The sequence below is a fragment of the Chelonus insularis genome, unplaced genomic scaffold (genome assembly GCF_013357705.1).
Source record: "Chelonus insularis isolate UGA/USDA-ARS -01 unplaced genomic scaffold, ASM1335770v1 contig_66_pilon, whole genome shotgun sequence".
NCBI lineage: Eukaryota > Metazoa > Arthropoda > Insecta > Hymenoptera > Braconidae > Chelonus > Chelonus insularis.
The window spans coordinates 651385-667801 of record NW_023276695.1 but is presented as its reverse complement, the minus strand read 5'-3'; the positions used below and the strand labels follow the sequence as shown (position 1 = coordinate 667801).

At 31.2% G+C, this 16417-nt stretch overlaps 6 protein-coding genes across 7 annotated transcripts; 5 read left to right on the top strand and 1 right to left on the bottom strand.

Moving 5' to 3' along the window:
* The first annotated feature begins 4593 nt into the window (after positions 1-4593).
* Brd8 (Bromodomain containing 8) lies at positions 4594-8136 on the top strand. Of its 2 annotated transcripts, XM_035089311.1 has the most exons (4): positions 4594-4723; positions 4861-5739; positions 5842-7811; positions 7883-8136. In XM_035089311.1, the coding sequence occupies exons 1-4, from the start codon at positions 4705-4707 to the stop codon at positions 8060-8062; spliced, it is 3048 nt and encodes a 1015-aa protein (XP_034945202.1). In that variant the 5' UTR covers positions 4594-4704; the 3' UTR covers positions 8063-8136. The 2 variants fall into 2 exon arrangements, with proteins under 2 accessions (XP_034945202.1, XP_034945201.1); XM_035089310.1 differs by having other exon boundaries at positions 4861-7811.
* A 107-nt stretch (positions 8137-8243) lies between these two features.
* LOC118070610 (uncharacterized) lies at positions 8244-8829 on the top strand. Its single transcript, XM_035089314.1, has 2 exons — positions 8244-8381; positions 8451-8829. Exons 1-2 carry the CDS (start codon positions 8280-8282, stop codon positions 8802-8804), a joined length of 456 nt encoding a protein of 151 aa, XP_034945205.1. The 5' UTR covers positions 8244-8279; the 3' UTR covers positions 8805-8829.
* Positions 8830-9349: 520 nt separating this feature from the next.
* On the top strand, positions 9350-10995 carry LOC118070607 (alpha-tocopherol transfer protein-like). Its single transcript, XM_035089312.1, has 4 exons — positions 9350-9491; positions 9573-9866; positions 9946-10309; positions 10394-10995. The coding sequence occupies exons 2-4, from the start codon at positions 9583-9585 to the stop codon at positions 10649-10651; spliced, it is 906 nt and encodes a 301-aa protein (XP_034945203.1). The 5' UTR covers positions 9350-9491; positions 9573-9582; the 3' UTR covers positions 10652-10995.
* Positions 10996-11120: 125 nt separating this feature from the next.
* On the top strand, positions 11121-12137 carry LOC118070608 (Cuticular protein 57A). Its single transcript, XM_035089313.1, has 3 exons — positions 11121-11421; positions 11491-11711; positions 11785-12137. The coding sequence occupies exons 1-3, from the start codon at positions 11205-11207 to the stop codon at positions 11944-11946; spliced, it is 600 nt and encodes a 199-aa protein (XP_034945204.1). The 5' UTR covers positions 11121-11204; the 3' UTR covers positions 11947-12137.
* Positions 12138-12274: 137 nt separating this feature from the next.
* Positions 12275-13040, top strand: LOC118070696 (dentin sialophosphoprotein-like). Its single transcript, XM_035089465.1, has 2 exons — positions 12275-12615; positions 12682-13040. The coding sequence occupies exons 1-2, from the start codon at positions 12568-12570 to the stop codon at positions 12994-12996; spliced, it is 363 nt and encodes a 120-aa protein (XP_034945356.1). The 5' UTR covers positions 12275-12567; the 3' UTR covers positions 12997-13040.
* Positions 13041-14040: 1000 nt separating this feature from the next.
* Positions 14041-15689, bottom strand: Snap29 (Synaptosomal-associated protein 29kDa). Its single transcript, XM_035089464.1, has 2 exons — positions 15094-15689; positions 14041-15020 (listed from the first exon to the last, which is right to left on the bottom strand). The coding sequence occupies exons 1-2, from the start codon at positions 15364-15366 to the stop codon at positions 14484-14486; spliced, it is 810 nt and encodes a 269-aa protein (XP_034945355.1). The 5' UTR covers positions 15367-15689; the 3' UTR covers positions 14041-14483.
* Between the last annotated feature and the right edge of the window lie 728 nt (positions 15690-16417).

Below are 16417 nucleotides of genomic sequence, written 5' to 3'. Positions count from 1 at the left end.
GATACGAATATTAAATATGTAAAAATGAATAAAATTAATAAGGTTCCTCCACTCATTTATTTTCGTTTCCCTACCTCACACCTGTGTCAGAAAATAACAACTCATTATCCTCATTTCTTACACCTTCCCACATCCCACTCTACAAATCAACCTTCTTGATCTCCACTTTTTCACCAATCATACTATTATTTCAAACCACCGATATACAAATTTAAAAAAACCACAAAGTAAATCAGTCAATTTTATCGCTTGTACCAACAAACACCTCAACCGATCAAACCACTGATAATGATTCACTGATTGTCAATATCATATCTATCAAATTTACCACTTCAACCAATCTCATTTAATTCTTATTCTAACCAAATAAGTCATATCATCATTACAAAAACTGAGTTCTATTTATTTAATTGCTTAATTTTATAAAAAATAATTTGATCTATTATTTTTGTAAGTTGAATTAAAACATTAAAATTTATAATTATTCCCATGAATACTAAATGAGCAATGAAAATTCTTCAAAAATAGAAATGTAATTAAAAATATCATCAACTGAAATAAAAAATCCTAGAATCTACATTTTTGTTTGTCAATTTAATGAGAACACTCCCTTTAATAAAAGATAAAAAATGATATAGAAAAAAGCAGAAAAAAAAATTATAGAAGCAATATTTTGTTTTTACTGGCATGCATTTTGCCAGCATCACCATGTCGTTGGACGCTCGCGACCCTCCAAATGGCAGTTAACGCCATGAGGACAGATTTACCACGAGGATCCCTAGAGACCTGTCCTCGTGACTGAATGTACCCTTGGGTACGTGTACGTTCATACATGCGAATCGAGAAAATTTAGCAGCCCCTTTGGTTCACTATCCCGTTTGTATCCCGTCGCTGTACAAACCCTTGTTGAAATGATGCTCGCATGCGGTAACGAGTGTCCATCAGCGAGTCCTCGTTATGCTTTTAATCGTTTCATCAACTTGTTGTTATCACGCGCACGGGACGCCATTTTTATACTGGGAATGATGCAATGTGTCTACCAAGCTACCACTGCTGTTGGGAATTGCGAATAAAAATTGAACGGACAATAGTAAATATTGAGAGGGTAGATCTGCATTGTTTGCTTCAATCCGCTCTCTGAGAGATTTATGTATATTTTTATCTCAATACTTTATATTGTTTTTTTTTTTTAAATATTTTTCAACATTTGTTTGTTCCGGGATTTTCGGAATTGTGTGTGATATTCATCGTTACACGAAACGCGAGAAAGGAATATAAAAGAGAAATGAAGAATGAATTCATTTTTCTAGAAAATAATCCTTGAGAGAATGTCATTTAAATTCAAATGAAAAGAAAAAAGGAAAAAATTAACAAGGGAAAAGCTTGTAGATTTTATCGTGTAAAATTATGTCTTTATTGGGTAAAACAATCATCTTAATAGTTTTCTCATGAAAAAAATAAACCCGCAGGTGTTTGAAGAAAAAATTATGTATTTCAAGATACTTTTCTCTGTAAAAGAGAAGAAGAAGCAGAAGAAGATCAGAAATAGACTTGGAGGAATAAACGAGAGGTTGTACGACGTGTTGGAATTGTATACATTGTATAAGGAGCAAGTTGCTCATTATTCACTTCAACCTCTCTTCGTCGTTACAGATCGCGATTGGGACGAAAGGTCCGTCGTTACCCCCGTTTGTTTTTTGTGGTCAGTACCAGACATTTTGTCTACCCAACCCGCTTGATCGTAAATCTGTATGCCTTTTCACCTGTACCGTTATTTTTTCGTGCCTCTGTGAATTCTGATTTCTCCTTCAGAAAAATACCCTTGTATCATAGATGTAGATATAACTCTTGAGATTGATGAGATTTCTGTTAATTGTTTAGTTTTACAGGTCATTGATGAGAATTGGGAATCAATGTGACTAATGGTTTTTGGTGGCCTTGGAATTTTAAAGAACAATGAGAATACGGTCACCAACATGAAAGTATCTTCTCAGAGGGGGTGCACTTGAGCTACAGTAAAAGAAAGTAATGTTCCAAATCACAGAGACCGATTGACTTGAACGCATTTGTCGTGGTTGAGGGTGCGGCATAGTTTTAGGCTTCACAGGAGGTAAGGAACAATTTTTCTAGTGGTCCATTGTCAAGGGAAACATTTAGGAGAATGTCACTATGGCTCGTGACACGCACGCGTATTTCTATTATAGCAAATAATTTTTTTTTTTCAAAATTTTGTAATTAGTTGAGGAAGGGCAGTTAAGTGGAGATTTAGAGAGGAAAATAAATTAGGGGATGAAGGGTTAATTGGTTTTTCACTAGAGTTGTCATTTTCTAGGGTTTCAAGTTATGAATAAATTATTCATCTTATTTAAAGTCATTGTGACGTGCTTTTTAAAATTTAAAATTGAAAGATTGTTAGAAAAAAACTAAACTTTAATAAAATTAGTTGGAATAAATAATAATTATTTGAGTTAACCATTGATTAGATTTTAATGGTCGAGAATTTATGATTTTTTAAAGAACAGATTATAGTGATGGTCAATTTGATAAACATATTATTTTCTTTCACATTCACCCACAAATATAATTCAATTGGAATCATCATGGAAACATAAAAATGCTTATGATAACAACGATATTTAGTACATCGTTATCTAAATGAAAATTAATCATCATTTGTCAGAATTGTTATACAATGCAGTAGGCAAGAGGGGATCATAAAGTCGCGATATTTCTTAATAGAGCTGACGATAACATCACCCCCTATTATGAATGCATGAGGATTCGTGCGTGTCTACCATACACTTTTGCTTATTTTTTTCTCTCATTCTCTCTCCAACGAAGCTACTTTCTCTAGTAATAAATTAAACGATAAGAGATGTCAGAGCTTAAACGTAACCCTTTATAATACATGACGAGCTTTTTTTCTCCTCTTTCTCTCCGTCTTTTTATGTATACAAACTTCAATGGAAAAAAATTCTTATTTGAATTATTAAAATGAAGTGCAAAAGTCAATTAACATTGTTAAGACATTTATAAATAATAACGTACTGCATTGTTCGACTCAATGCTAATTAATAAATATTTTCATCTTTAGCTGCTTTTTATCATGTGCATCAAATATAAAATTAAAGTTTATACTTCCAGATACCAAAATATATGCAAAAGCATGAATAATAATTTGTTTTTATCAACCGTTAAGTCAATAAAAAAAACTTCATTTAACTCAAAATAAAAATTATTTGTTCATAACAAATTAATTAATTCAATTGTTATTACGATTCTGAAGTAAAGGTTGTAGGTCATTACCTGGTTTTTATTTCCTGTAGACGAGTTGAATTTCTGGCGCTTAATTGGTCGCTATTTATGTCCACATTTCCAACTTATAAAATTTTTATAGCCATTCTATTCATAGATGTTGGAGAAAGACGAAATAAGTATCACTTAATTTCATAATGATTCCTGAAACATAATTCATAACTTAAGTTAAAAATAAATAAAAGTAATAAAAAAGAATAATGATAATTCAGAATAGTTGTCAAACTATTAATATACCTTTAAGACTTCAATTTAATATTTAAAAAGGTGTCATTTAATACACCATAGTTCATTGAAAATATAATTTGAATATGAGTTAGATCCGCCATGGTTTTGAATCACCATTTTCTACATGAGACGACAGATAGGATTGTTATTCATATAACCGAGGTATTCACACCCTAATCGAAATGACGAGCGCCATTAAATCGGGCCGCGCCTTAATAACCGGGAACAATGTTCCTTGTGGTGATTTGTCATGTAGGAATTGAGTTGCATGGAGTGAGAGATGGTACAGTAGCATCTGTAGCTCTCCAACCCCACAGTTGAGTCTCACCCCTATTGTTCAAGCAAGTTTGGGACGATTGCTTGCACACCATCATGGCTGCTAATCATTAATATATGACTGGCAGTGCCATTGTTGCGAATTAGGTAGCATTGAGGAGTCCATTGTCGAGGTCAACAGGGGGTTATATGCTCTCTTTTCCATCCTATAAAGAATTGTCGCGTGTTTGTTCGTCCCTACAATCAACCACGTTTTAATAAACTGAACAAACTTTTGCTTAATCGACTGGAATTGCTATTTATTACATTTACTTTGAGTAGAATCGTTTTAAATTTGATTGACCTTTTTAATTATTTCTACTAGTGGTTATTTTTAATGAGATTATCATTGTTTTGATCGATCATATCAATTAAATAGGAAAACTTGTTACGAACGCCACAGGCGGTTGTTTTGATTATCTTATCTAATACGTTGTAAGTAAAGCTTTATTTTAAAATATTAGATAATACTTAAATTGATAACTAAATAAAATCTATCACACACTTAAAATTATTTATTCTCTTAACTTTTAACTTTGATATTGCACACTGATTGTTTTCAATTATTTCGCATTTGGTCAACTGACGCCGAAAATTTACAGTGGTGCGCCATCTATTTCTGAGAATTGAAAATAAAATGAACAAAGAATTTCTCTGTCGGTATTATAACCAATGATTGATAACTCATTCTGCAGTAAAATGTGCATAATTCCGGCGCCATTTTTTTTTATTCAAGTGTGTTGGAGTTGTTTGGGTTTTTGGGTAAATCATGTGCGAATTTTTTCAAAAAAAATCATGTGATTATTAACTCCACTATTAGAAATTATTCAACAATTGTAGACAGTAATGGCGTCTGTGCAAGATCGTAAGTTTTTATTCATTTATTTTGCTCTTTCTTGAGTATAATCGAATACATACATAGGTTAAGAGGTTATGTTTTGTAATTTGTTTTGATACATGACAGACATTGATGATAATAGTAATTAAATTTTTTAATGACAGGATTAAAAATACGGCGAGAAAATGTAGCTGCGTGGAGTACGAGAGAGCAATTATGTTTAGCCTCGAGTGTATTGAAATCTGGAGATCAGAATTGGATAGCTGTTTCGAGATCATTGAGACCTTTCGCTGAGAAAGACGTTTTGAGACCAGCGGATTGGTTTTCTCAGAAATCTTGTGCTATTCAGTATGCTCTTCTTCTGGAAAATGCAGACACCCCAAAAAGAAAAAAAAGAGAAAGTGGAGAAACAACGGGTGAATCGATTGTGAAACGTTTAACACAAGAACGAATAGCAGAGCTTGGGCAAATATTAACACTTCAACGAGACGAATATAAACAATTGAAATCAGATTTAAATCTGCTTAAATCTGGTCCTATAAACGATGATAAATTACAAAAAATGTGGCTTGCTATTGAGCAAGAGGAAAGAGAACAAGAACAGAAAGCTAAAACACACAGTGTATGGTCAATTAAACGTCCACATAAACAAGAAACCCTATCTCAAGCTACACCAACTACACCTAAGAAAATTAATGACAATAATGAGTCTCAAGAGACTATTGAAACACCAATGGAAGTAGATGACGATAAAAAAACTCAACGAGGACAATCTACATTACTTACAACATTGTTAAAATCACCCAGCCCAACTACACAAATTCAAAATACAACATCAACAGCTCAAGTGACTTCTCCAACTATAGCAAGTCTTCTCGGATCAAGTTCTAAAATAATTACGACTTCACAAACTACTACGAATGTTACACCACAGCTTCATCAACTCGTCTCATGTGCAATGTCAACTGGAACTTCTGAACGACCATCTGCAGGTGCTCCAACATTATCTATGCTTTTAGCTTTACCAGCAAATCTATCAAAAGGTATTTTGCCTAGTTTACCAAATACTACATCTCAAAATTCTTCTATAGACTCTCCTAGTACTCCTACATCTCTTAAACAAATCAATCAAAATTGTTCTACAGTTCAAAGTACTGCTGAAACTTCTGAATTACCTGAAGCTGAGAGTATGGTGCAGATTATAGATCATATTGATGGAGTTATTGGTAAGGATAAAATAGCTGATGTCATTGATAAGGATGAAATTAATGAGATCATCGGAGATATTGAAGAATTAATTAAAGAAGAGATTACAAGAAGTCCTCAGACAACAGAAGCTTCAACTCCAGTGGTTATAGAAACATTACCTCTCCTACCAGAAAAAACTATTGAACCCGAACAACCTGAATCTGAGAGTATTGATGAGCCGGTTTCATTACCTAATTCTCCAGAAAGTGAAATGGCCATTGAAGAGATTGATCACAGTACGTCAAATATTGCAGAAATTATTGGCACTGCTATTGAACCTGTAGAAACTAAATCTGATGTTCCAATAACTTCAGAAAATGATTTATTTACAGAAGATAAGTCTGAAGAGGATCAATCAGTAGAAATTGAAATAAAAACTGAAGAAAAAAATATTGCAACATCTATAGAAAGTGTTTCTGATTCAACAGAGGTGAAAGAAGTAGACGAGAAAGTAGAAGAAAAAATTATTGAATCCGAAGATACCGAAGAGATTTCTGAAGTTCAGTTGAAAGATGTAGAGACACAGGAAAGTAAAATAGAAGTAGTCGTTCCAGAAGAAAATGACGAAAAAGTTGTTGAGAAAAAAGAAATTATTGAAAAAGAAGAACAGACATTTATTGAAGAACATGACGAATCTGATGACATATTGTTAAAGCTTGATGAATCTGATGAAAATAAGAAGGCTGAAGAAATTTCAATTTCATTAGATAAAGAAGATGTCGTAGAAAATAAAGAACAAGTACAAGAAGCAAATGAAGAGAATAAAGGTTGTATTTTAGACGCTATTGATATGAAAAATGAAGAAACAGAAGGGCCAAAAATTGAAAAAATGCTAGAAGTAGAGGAACAGACAATTGAGAAAAAAAGTGTTCCTGAACCCATTGAAATATTGGAAATTCCACAATCAAAAGAAGAAGAACGAGAGGAAAAAGAGGAAGTATTACTTGATACAGAAAAGCCAGTCGAAGAAAGCAAAATGATAATCGAAGAAAATGAAACAGTTACTGAAATAGTAGAAGAAAAAATTGAAGAATCTAAAGAGGAAGTCACAGAAGTCATCGAAGATGTTAAAACTGAGGTTACAAAAATTGAAGAGAAAAATAATGAAGAACCAGAATCAGCTCCGGCTGTCTCTGAAGTCTCAGACGTCAAGGAAGATTCCACAGAAAAGGCTCAAGAAGTTACGGAGGTCAAAGTTGAAATTGAAAATAACACTGAAGAAAATGAAACAAAAAATGAAGAGGCAGCTCCACTAAAAGAGGAAATAATAGAAGAGAAATCTGGCGAAGCAGAAGAGGTTCAAGAAGAAATGAAAGAAATCAAAGAAGAAAAAATACAAAAAGAGATGGAGGTAGAAGAAAAAGTTGAAGAAACAGAAAAGAAAAAGGAGCCCGAAGAAGTTGAAATGAAAAAAGAAGAAACGAATACCACAGAAGATGCCGATGCTGAAGAAGAAGAATCTTCGTTAACTAAACTTAGTGGCCGTGCAATGAAGACTTATTCGAAGAAGTATAATGTTGCAGTTGACAGTGAACCTGAAACGGAAAGTAGTGAAGGAGCAGATTATCGTGCCTGGAAAAAAGCCGTGATGGTTGTTTATAATAGATTAGCAACACATAAATATGCTTCTGCCTTCCTTCGACCAATCACTGAAGATCAAGCCCCGGGTTATCATTCTGTTATATTTAGACCCATGGATTTATCAACTATCAAGAAAAATATTGACAATGGAACTATTAGGTCGACCATGCAATTTCAGCGAGATGTTATGTTGATGTTTCAAAATGCCATAATGTATAATAAACATGACACTTTTGTTTATCAAATGACAATGACAATGCAGGAAGAATGTCTCCAGCACATGCAGGTAATTACTAAAACTGATTAATTATGAATAATTTGCATAAATATATGTGGTCATATTTTATGTTAATTTAGATTCTTGTACAAGTAACGGGAGAAGGACCTTTTAGAAGAGAAACAAGGACAGCAGCGAGTAGTAGTAATGATTTAAGTGAGACTAACATTGTGAAGAGAAAACGGAGTCATATTACCCCTAGTCCTCATGACTCTGAGAGTCCTCGAATGAAGAAGCGCAGGAAATCTGAAAATGACTGATTTTATTATTAATTATTACTTACCGATAGTCTTTTCCATTAAAATAACTACCAGTCTTCAATCTCTTCAATGAATATTAGTTTTTTGTTTTTACTCCTACCGGCAGCATAATGTATTCATAAATTTCACGTAAAATTTACAAGTTCCATTCCGTCATATATCATAATATTTTCTTAAAATTATAATTAAAATAAGTTACGATTTAGGAAATTGAATAATGATTGGCAATACGGAGGATGAAACAAATAATTCTCATTTGAATTCCATTTCATCTCTTGAAACATGTAAACGTCACTCCAACAAAAACTGTGATAAAACTGTAAGGTTATCATCAACAATATCTACATGTTACAATATTTTTTGTAATGTTTCTTATTAATCGATGTAGGAGACGTCCTTTCACACTACTTTGGATGACGGTGATGATCAATGTTGGGCCGAAGATGAAATGAGTAGTGGTGAAACTCAATTACATGTGGTAAAACGAAAACGTCGTCATAGTGTGGCACATAGAAATTTAAAATATAATAAAAGGTCACGAGAAAAACATATGTCAAGTTCTAGTGATTTTTCGAGTTCCAAAAATGCTTTTCATAAACCTAAAAGACCGAGAAAAAAGAAAAAAATATCTAATAATGATAGAGCTACGACGTCTCGATTATCAACTAGCGATTCCAGAAATATTTCCATTAAATCTCAACGTGGTTCTAAATTTAGATTTTTTAGTAATAAAAAGAAATGAACTCTTGTTTTAATAATTAAGTAAATTAATATTTAAACCTACTTTTTTACTTAATCTTTTCAATAATATCCAAATTGTAATTAGATAAACTGTAATTAATCTAGTTCAAGTAAAAAAATCTTAAAACTGAAATCATATTTTCACATCCATAAAAACAAAATTAATCTTGTTATATTAATGAAGCTGTATATGATAATTGTTCAAGCTTAAACAAAAACTAAGTATTTCGTTTTGTCATTTTATACCATATAATTTAAAGTAATGATAGACAAATAATACGAATTATTAGCACCATTATCGTCATGCTCGACTAATTAGCAGTTATATAATTTGTGATAATTCTCCAGAAAAATTATAATAACTTTTCCTCACACTAACTACAATAATCAGACAATTGGAGAATAAAAGAGTTTCAATTGCTAGAATTCGTACAAGTGTCTGGCCTTTAAGCGTAGGACAATAAAAGTTTTATGCTTTGAAAATGTTATATATTGTACTGTACCTCTCAATCATATATGATTTAATTGTATATCCGTCCTTGCAAAGTCATACTCACAATTCAGTCACGCTAAGCTCCAAGTATCTGCTAGATGTTTTTATTTCCATTAGGATTTGAGTTTTTCTTCAGTCTAAAGTCAGCAATCTAGTGAACTGGGAAAACTCCAGCAATATTCAAATCTAATTCAAGTAACGTTTAGTATATTGCTGAATTACATTGAATAATTATCATAGAAGTTGTTATAATAATTAATTCCACAAATATTCCAGATATTTAATCATGGCTTTGATTCAAATGAAAACTGTTGAAGAAGAGAAGCAAAAGAATCCAGAGTTGAAAGATTCTGATATCCAAATGCTAAGGGAATGGTGTCAAAAGCAGCCTCATTTGCCAAAGATTACAGATAGTGAATTGGTTCTATTTCTTCATAGTAACTATTATCGTCTTGAACCAACTAAAACGACTATTGATACCTTCTATACATGCAGAACTCATGTGACAGAGTTTTTTGCTAACAGAGATCCTCTGGGAAACAAAGATCTTCGTCGAATGTTCAAAACAGCGTAATTATTAATTCATTGATGATATTTATATTATTAATATTGATATTTTTACATTGAATTAATTTCAAAATATTTTTAGTGCTTATATGCCATTGAAAGGTGAAACACCAGAAGGGTACAAAATTATATTTGCCCGATTAATTGACTATGAACCTTCAGCATATGTTTATAATGATGCAATCAAATACTGGAACATGGCGATGGATCTTTGGATGTATACTGAAGGAACCATGCAGGGTCATATTATTGTTGTCGATTTAGCTGGTCTATCTTTCGGTCACACAACTCGACTTAGTCCGATGGGATTGAAAAAATTCTTGTTCTACCTTCAAGATGGTCTACCAGTGCGTCTAAAAGGCATGCATTTTACCAACTCAATTCCGGTTATGGAAATTATACTGAATATGATGAAGCCATTTATGAAAAAGGAACTCATGGATATCGTACGTACAATGAAAATATTTAATTATTTTTATAAAATAATCTCATCACTTTATTCGATGGGTTAATATTAAATAATTTTGCAGTTATTTGTACACTCAACATTGGAAACTGTTGCAAAACATTTTCCAATTGATTTGTTACCCAACGAATCAGGTGGTAAGGGTGGATCATTGATGGAACTACATGAAGCACATCTTAAACGATTAGAATCATATCGTGCTTGGTTTCTTGAGGAAGAGGCTAATCAGCGCGTTAATGAATCTCTTCGACCTGGAAAGGCAAAGAATATAACCGATCTCTTTGGCATTGAAGGTAGTTTTAAGAAAATCGACATTGATTGATCAATAAGAATAATTTTTAAATAATTATCTTTGAATGATTATCATAGACATAGACGTAGGTAAACTAGTGGGATGGCTTATTACATAGTTTAAGAATATTTTGATTTATAATAAACGATTAATATTGATATATCCTGCTACCACTTTTCCACCTGTGTCATGATCGTATTTAAATGAATCATCTCTTACGTAAATTTCCAACAATAATCATGGCCACTTATAGCTTTTAAGTATCATCATGCAGATGTTAAAGGTGCGTTCACGCCGTATATTTTATTAAAAATAATATGGAAATTAATTAATTAAATATTGATATTTTTACGTTGTATACCTAATAAAGGGATGATGAAAATAAAGATGGACTGGTTGATTTTTGGTATAATTATTGTTTTCAAAACAATATTTTGAAATATTGTGTAATAAAATGTTGAGAAAGCTGCTTAAGCCTCAGACTACGTCTTATAATACTTTCACTATCGCGTATCCTCTCAGTAGGACATTGAAACGTCTAGAGGTGAAGTTGACACGCTGAAAATATCAATAAGGTTCCGGAATGTTTCAGTTTTCGTTTTTGTTTATATTTGTTCTTTCCCTGAGTAATCAGTGTTTTGGTGATGTTTCTCATATTGTCTCTCAATATCAACCACAAGAAACAACTACCATTCCACCACCGCCAGTACCATACAGCTTTCATTACAAAGCTGGAAGATTTCCTGGACAAATTGATCGATATCGATCAGAGTCTGGAGATGGTTCAGGAGTAATTCATGGTACAATTTTTTACAAACTTCTTTTCAACTTAAAGTCATTCCTAAAACTAAACAATATCATTTTTTTAGGCACTTATGCTTACATTGATCCTAAGTTTAAGATTAGAACAGTTGATTATACAGCAGATAAAAATGGTTTTCATCCAATTCTAAAAAATTTTGAAGATGTTCAAAAACTTCCTGAGGATTCAGAAGCAGTAAAATTGGAAAGAGAAAAGCATTTCCGACTCTATAATAAAATTGCTAGTGCTCAAGCCAACCCAGGGAATGCAGATCAAGTCTTACCAAGGGTATTAAAAGTTATAAAAAAGTTGAAATAAATATAAATAATATTTTTTATTTATCATATCTATGTTTGATCAGGAAACATATAGTGTAGCCAAAGCAAGAAATCATCATATGGAACTCTTTAGAAAAATAGCAGCTGAACATGAAGCAATTGCAGCTCAACGAGAAGCAGCTCGGTTGGCTTACGAAGCAACATCAGTACCCAACATTGTTGAAGAGCCAGTTGTTTATTATTAACTTTATTATACAATAAATATCTCATCGTGATTTTATTTTGATTTGTTATTCACGAGAGACTAATCGAAGAATCTATCTATAGCAAAATAATGAAGGCTCATTCAGAATTTATATAACTACTGTTGATTGTATCAAATCTTAATTATTACAGACACAATAAATTTTTATTAAAAATGAAAATTACTCAAAAATAGATGATACTTATTTTATTATTTCTAATGCTAGTTATACTATTTTCATTGTTATGATGAACTTGAAATAAACTTTTTAATAATCAGTGAAAAGTCTTTTAGTAACATTGTCCTAATCATGAAAGTAATATACGTGTAAGTTGTATCATCATTATTAATAGCATCATCTTATACAACTTGAAAGCATAGATAAAAAAAAAATAAAATCAAAATCGTATATTATTCACATAATTATGTTTTATATTTTTTATTACTCCGGAAGCTTGATATGACGTTTCGATGGTAGATAGATTAAACAATATTTTTAATGTAATATAGTTGAAAAAAGAATAAAATCATTTGTAATGAACAATTCATTTTTAGTTCTCGAAAGCATCATTTGTCCGTTCCAGCATTATAAATTGTAACGAGTGTTAAAAAAATATTTGCTATGGCATTATTACAAACAAGTGTTATTTTTGTTCTTATAAGTGTGTTGGTAGGTTTAAACACTTGTTATCAGTGAAATAGTCGATTTTTTTTCAATAACAATGTGTTTCTTTAGGTCATGCATTGTAACAGCCATCCAATGAAAAGATCAATTGAAAATAAAGATGATACAGTAAGCAGCACTATTGATCCAAACGGTACAGATAAGTCAGTTAGCTCAGATTCTTCAGAAAGTACTTCAAGTAATTCTAGCAGTTCAGATGATTCTGATAGCTCGGATGGTTCCGATAACTCTGATGATTCTAACAGCTCAGAAGCTTCTCATTTTCTTGATAGTTCTGTATATTTTGAAACTACTACAGACGCATCAAATGATGAAGATGATGCAAAGGAAAATGAGGCTGAAACGACAAATGAACCGATTAATTGATAAAAATATAATTTTTAATATCAATGTTTAATCGCTGTAACTAACAAAATTATTCAACGTTAACATTAGCGTTAAAATAATCTATTTTTATAATTGGTTTCCAATTAATTTAAAATAAAATTATCTGAATTATTTCGTCCGTAATTCTATAAATGTTTTTTTTTTGTCATAGATAGTTGATGTATAAATTACATAATTTTTTGTTGTATTAAAGGATGTATAATTGTAGATTAAGGATTTAATATGTTTAAACATTAAATAAATTTTTTCATCCATGTCAGAAGGTTATAACAATTCCATGACAGTACATAAAACAAACTAATTACTACTGTTATTCTTGCTTGAGTATAAAAAGAGTGTATTTTATGTGAATGAATTAGTTCATGGAAAAACTTTGTGAAAGTAACTTTTAAAAAATCCGTTTTATTACCTTGCTTGTGAGACTATGTTATTTGCCAATGTTGGAATATTGCTTCTATTAATTTTCAACGTGATGGTATGTTATTATTCAATTAAAATCTGAATAAAAATACATGCATTGTTTGTATTCATTTAATTTAAACGAGTAAAAAATTTTTAGAAAAAACTTCTCACCAGTCAAGAAATTTTCTTATATCAATTTGTTTCGATCTACAAACAATACAGTCATTCTTTTTTTGTTGTTTAAATTAATAAAAACTTTTAGGCCTTGATTTGTGGACAAAATGTGACAAAGTCCCGTGAAATTGAAAAGAATTAATATGGGTGGACGCCGACCTGGAATACCTGGTCCTTCACGTGGACCACATGGTCGAATTTGGGCAAGAAGAACTCCTGAGACTTCATAGTTGGTTTAAGTAATAATAAAACAAACGTTGCATTCGATTAATAAAGAATACATATGAGTCAAAGATTAACTCTTTCAATGAATGATACACTTGGTTCTGATTTATAAAATTATTATTAAACTTCTTAAGTATGATTCGTTATGAAGAAATGATGTCTATACAACACAATTGAAAATTTTCCAAATTACACTAATGTATTAACAGTAACAACAACATATAGATCATTATTTAGTGACGTTTTTTATTAATTAATCAGTAGATAATCTTGATTTGTTCATCTAATATAACCGGCAGTTTCGTTGAGCTCATAAAATTGAAAAAGTTTCCTGTAAAATTCCCCCTTGGATAAAATACAAAGCTAGATATTGATGCTTTGGTAATATGCAGTTGAATAACAATTTTTTACATAACATATACATATTTGTTATCATAGTGAATAATGTTGATAGATGATTGAATCACAGTGATCACATAAACATATTTGACATAAATAAAAATAAACACATTGGCATGTAAAATAAATCCTTTTATCCAAAAAGCAGAATTCTTATAATTTAAAATTGCTTAATATTTTCTTATAATTCAATAATTCGTGTTTACTCTAAAGGACATGTACATTAGTCCGAGTTTCTATGAATTCAGATTTGATTATTATTTTTCCTATTTTTTTAATAAATATCTCATGTCTTTATTCTGTCTCTCAAGCATAATATCTGCTTTATCAGTTTTAGTTATCACATTTTCAATTAAATCATTTTGGGAATCAATTTCTTCTGACAAACCAATAGCTAAGCCTTTTAGTCGAGCTAACGATCCACTCATTTCATCTAGATTACGTTCTAAAACTTTGCTGACATTCGTAATCGGTGAATCATATTTTTTGTCATCGATATCATCATCTAAAAGTCCTCTACGTTGCAGAGTTGGATGATTTGCTGTTAAAGTTGTTCTAGATTGTTCAATGGAATTATTCAATATACTGCTGCTCGAACCAGAACGTTCACTATCAGGTGATTTACTGCCACTTGTCATGGTAGGCGTTGGAGCATCAAGAGATTTTCTACTAAGATAATTTTTCAAACTACCAAATACACTTTTTATTCCCTGTATCTGTTTTTGGCTGAATCTTAAGGTACTATTTATATCATCTAGCCTTTTTTCTGTTCTCTCTAGCTGTTCCCTTTGTCTAATCAATTCCTAGAACACAATGAGTCAGGTAATTAGACACTAATTAAACTGTACTCAAACTTGAAAACAAAAAATAACAAACCTCAGCTGTCGCAGCTCCAATTTGCTCTGAATCTCTTAATAATGATATGGACCTTTCAGAAGATTGAATAGTTCTTTCTTCAATTGCTTTCTTACGTTCTTCAAGTAATTGGTGTTGTCTTTCAAAGTTATCATCAAAGTTAACATAAGGATTGTTATGAGTGACGTTATTTTGACGTGGAGGTGCACTTCTCAAAAATGTTTCATCATCAATATCATCCTCTAACGAAAAAAAAGGATTTTTCGGATCACTTAAATAATCATGAGCAGCCATTTTTCAATACGAAACTCAAAAAACTTGATTAATTATTCAATGATTATTTTGCAACACTACACTGACAACAAATGCCTTTGACAAAGAAACTGTGATAAAGAATGTTATCAACGGTTCATATTACTCTCACTCTAACCACAAGTCGACTGCTGATTCTACATGAATATTTTATACAAAAGATTAACGATGAAAAATATAGTTATTTAATGATTTAATTTTATCAGTTAACCGTAATTATTGTGAACTAAAGAGTAATTATTCAATTGAAGGAATAAATTCTACCATCTACACAGAAAACTTGGAAGCCGTCTAACGGTAATTACTTCAACTAAAATTGCTTGACAGCGCTCTCTACTTTTTGATTATTTATTTGAATGATTAATTGTCAACATTTTATCAGATCAATTAAAAGTAAATCCGAAAGCGAACGGCTGTATGGAGCCACTGCTCCGATGCCTTAGAATATAATAATAATAATAATAATTAAAAGTAAATCAAAAGCAAACTGGGCAATTATTTAATACAGAAAACAGATATTTTAAAGTTTTTTTATTCAAACTTATATCATAGGTACCTTTATCTTTAGTATATTAGAAGTAATGGTGTTTTTGTCTTCGTACTATAATAGAATAAATTATGTACTAACAAAACCTGCCAATCAATTTTACAATACCTTACAAAACCAAACAATATAAGATAGAAGATTGGATAAAAAAATATCCACAAGTCAACAAAAAAAGATTTATAATCATAATATGAGGAATGTATACGAAATACGTAAGTTGATAATTACTTTCATGAATTAATAAATTACCAACTTATTTACCTGGAATAATTGGCACTAGACTCAACGTTTTATAATTTAATTAACTAATTATATTCTCGTAATAATAAAAATAATAAACATTATCAAGTAGGCATTGAAGCAATGGGCAAAGCGATTAGGCGAAAAATGCCTAAGAAGTAGAGAAATTGTTATTTTATGCTGACTGTATATAAAATATTGTTCGTACTATCATTATCATACATCAGAAAACCCGACCTTTTTTTG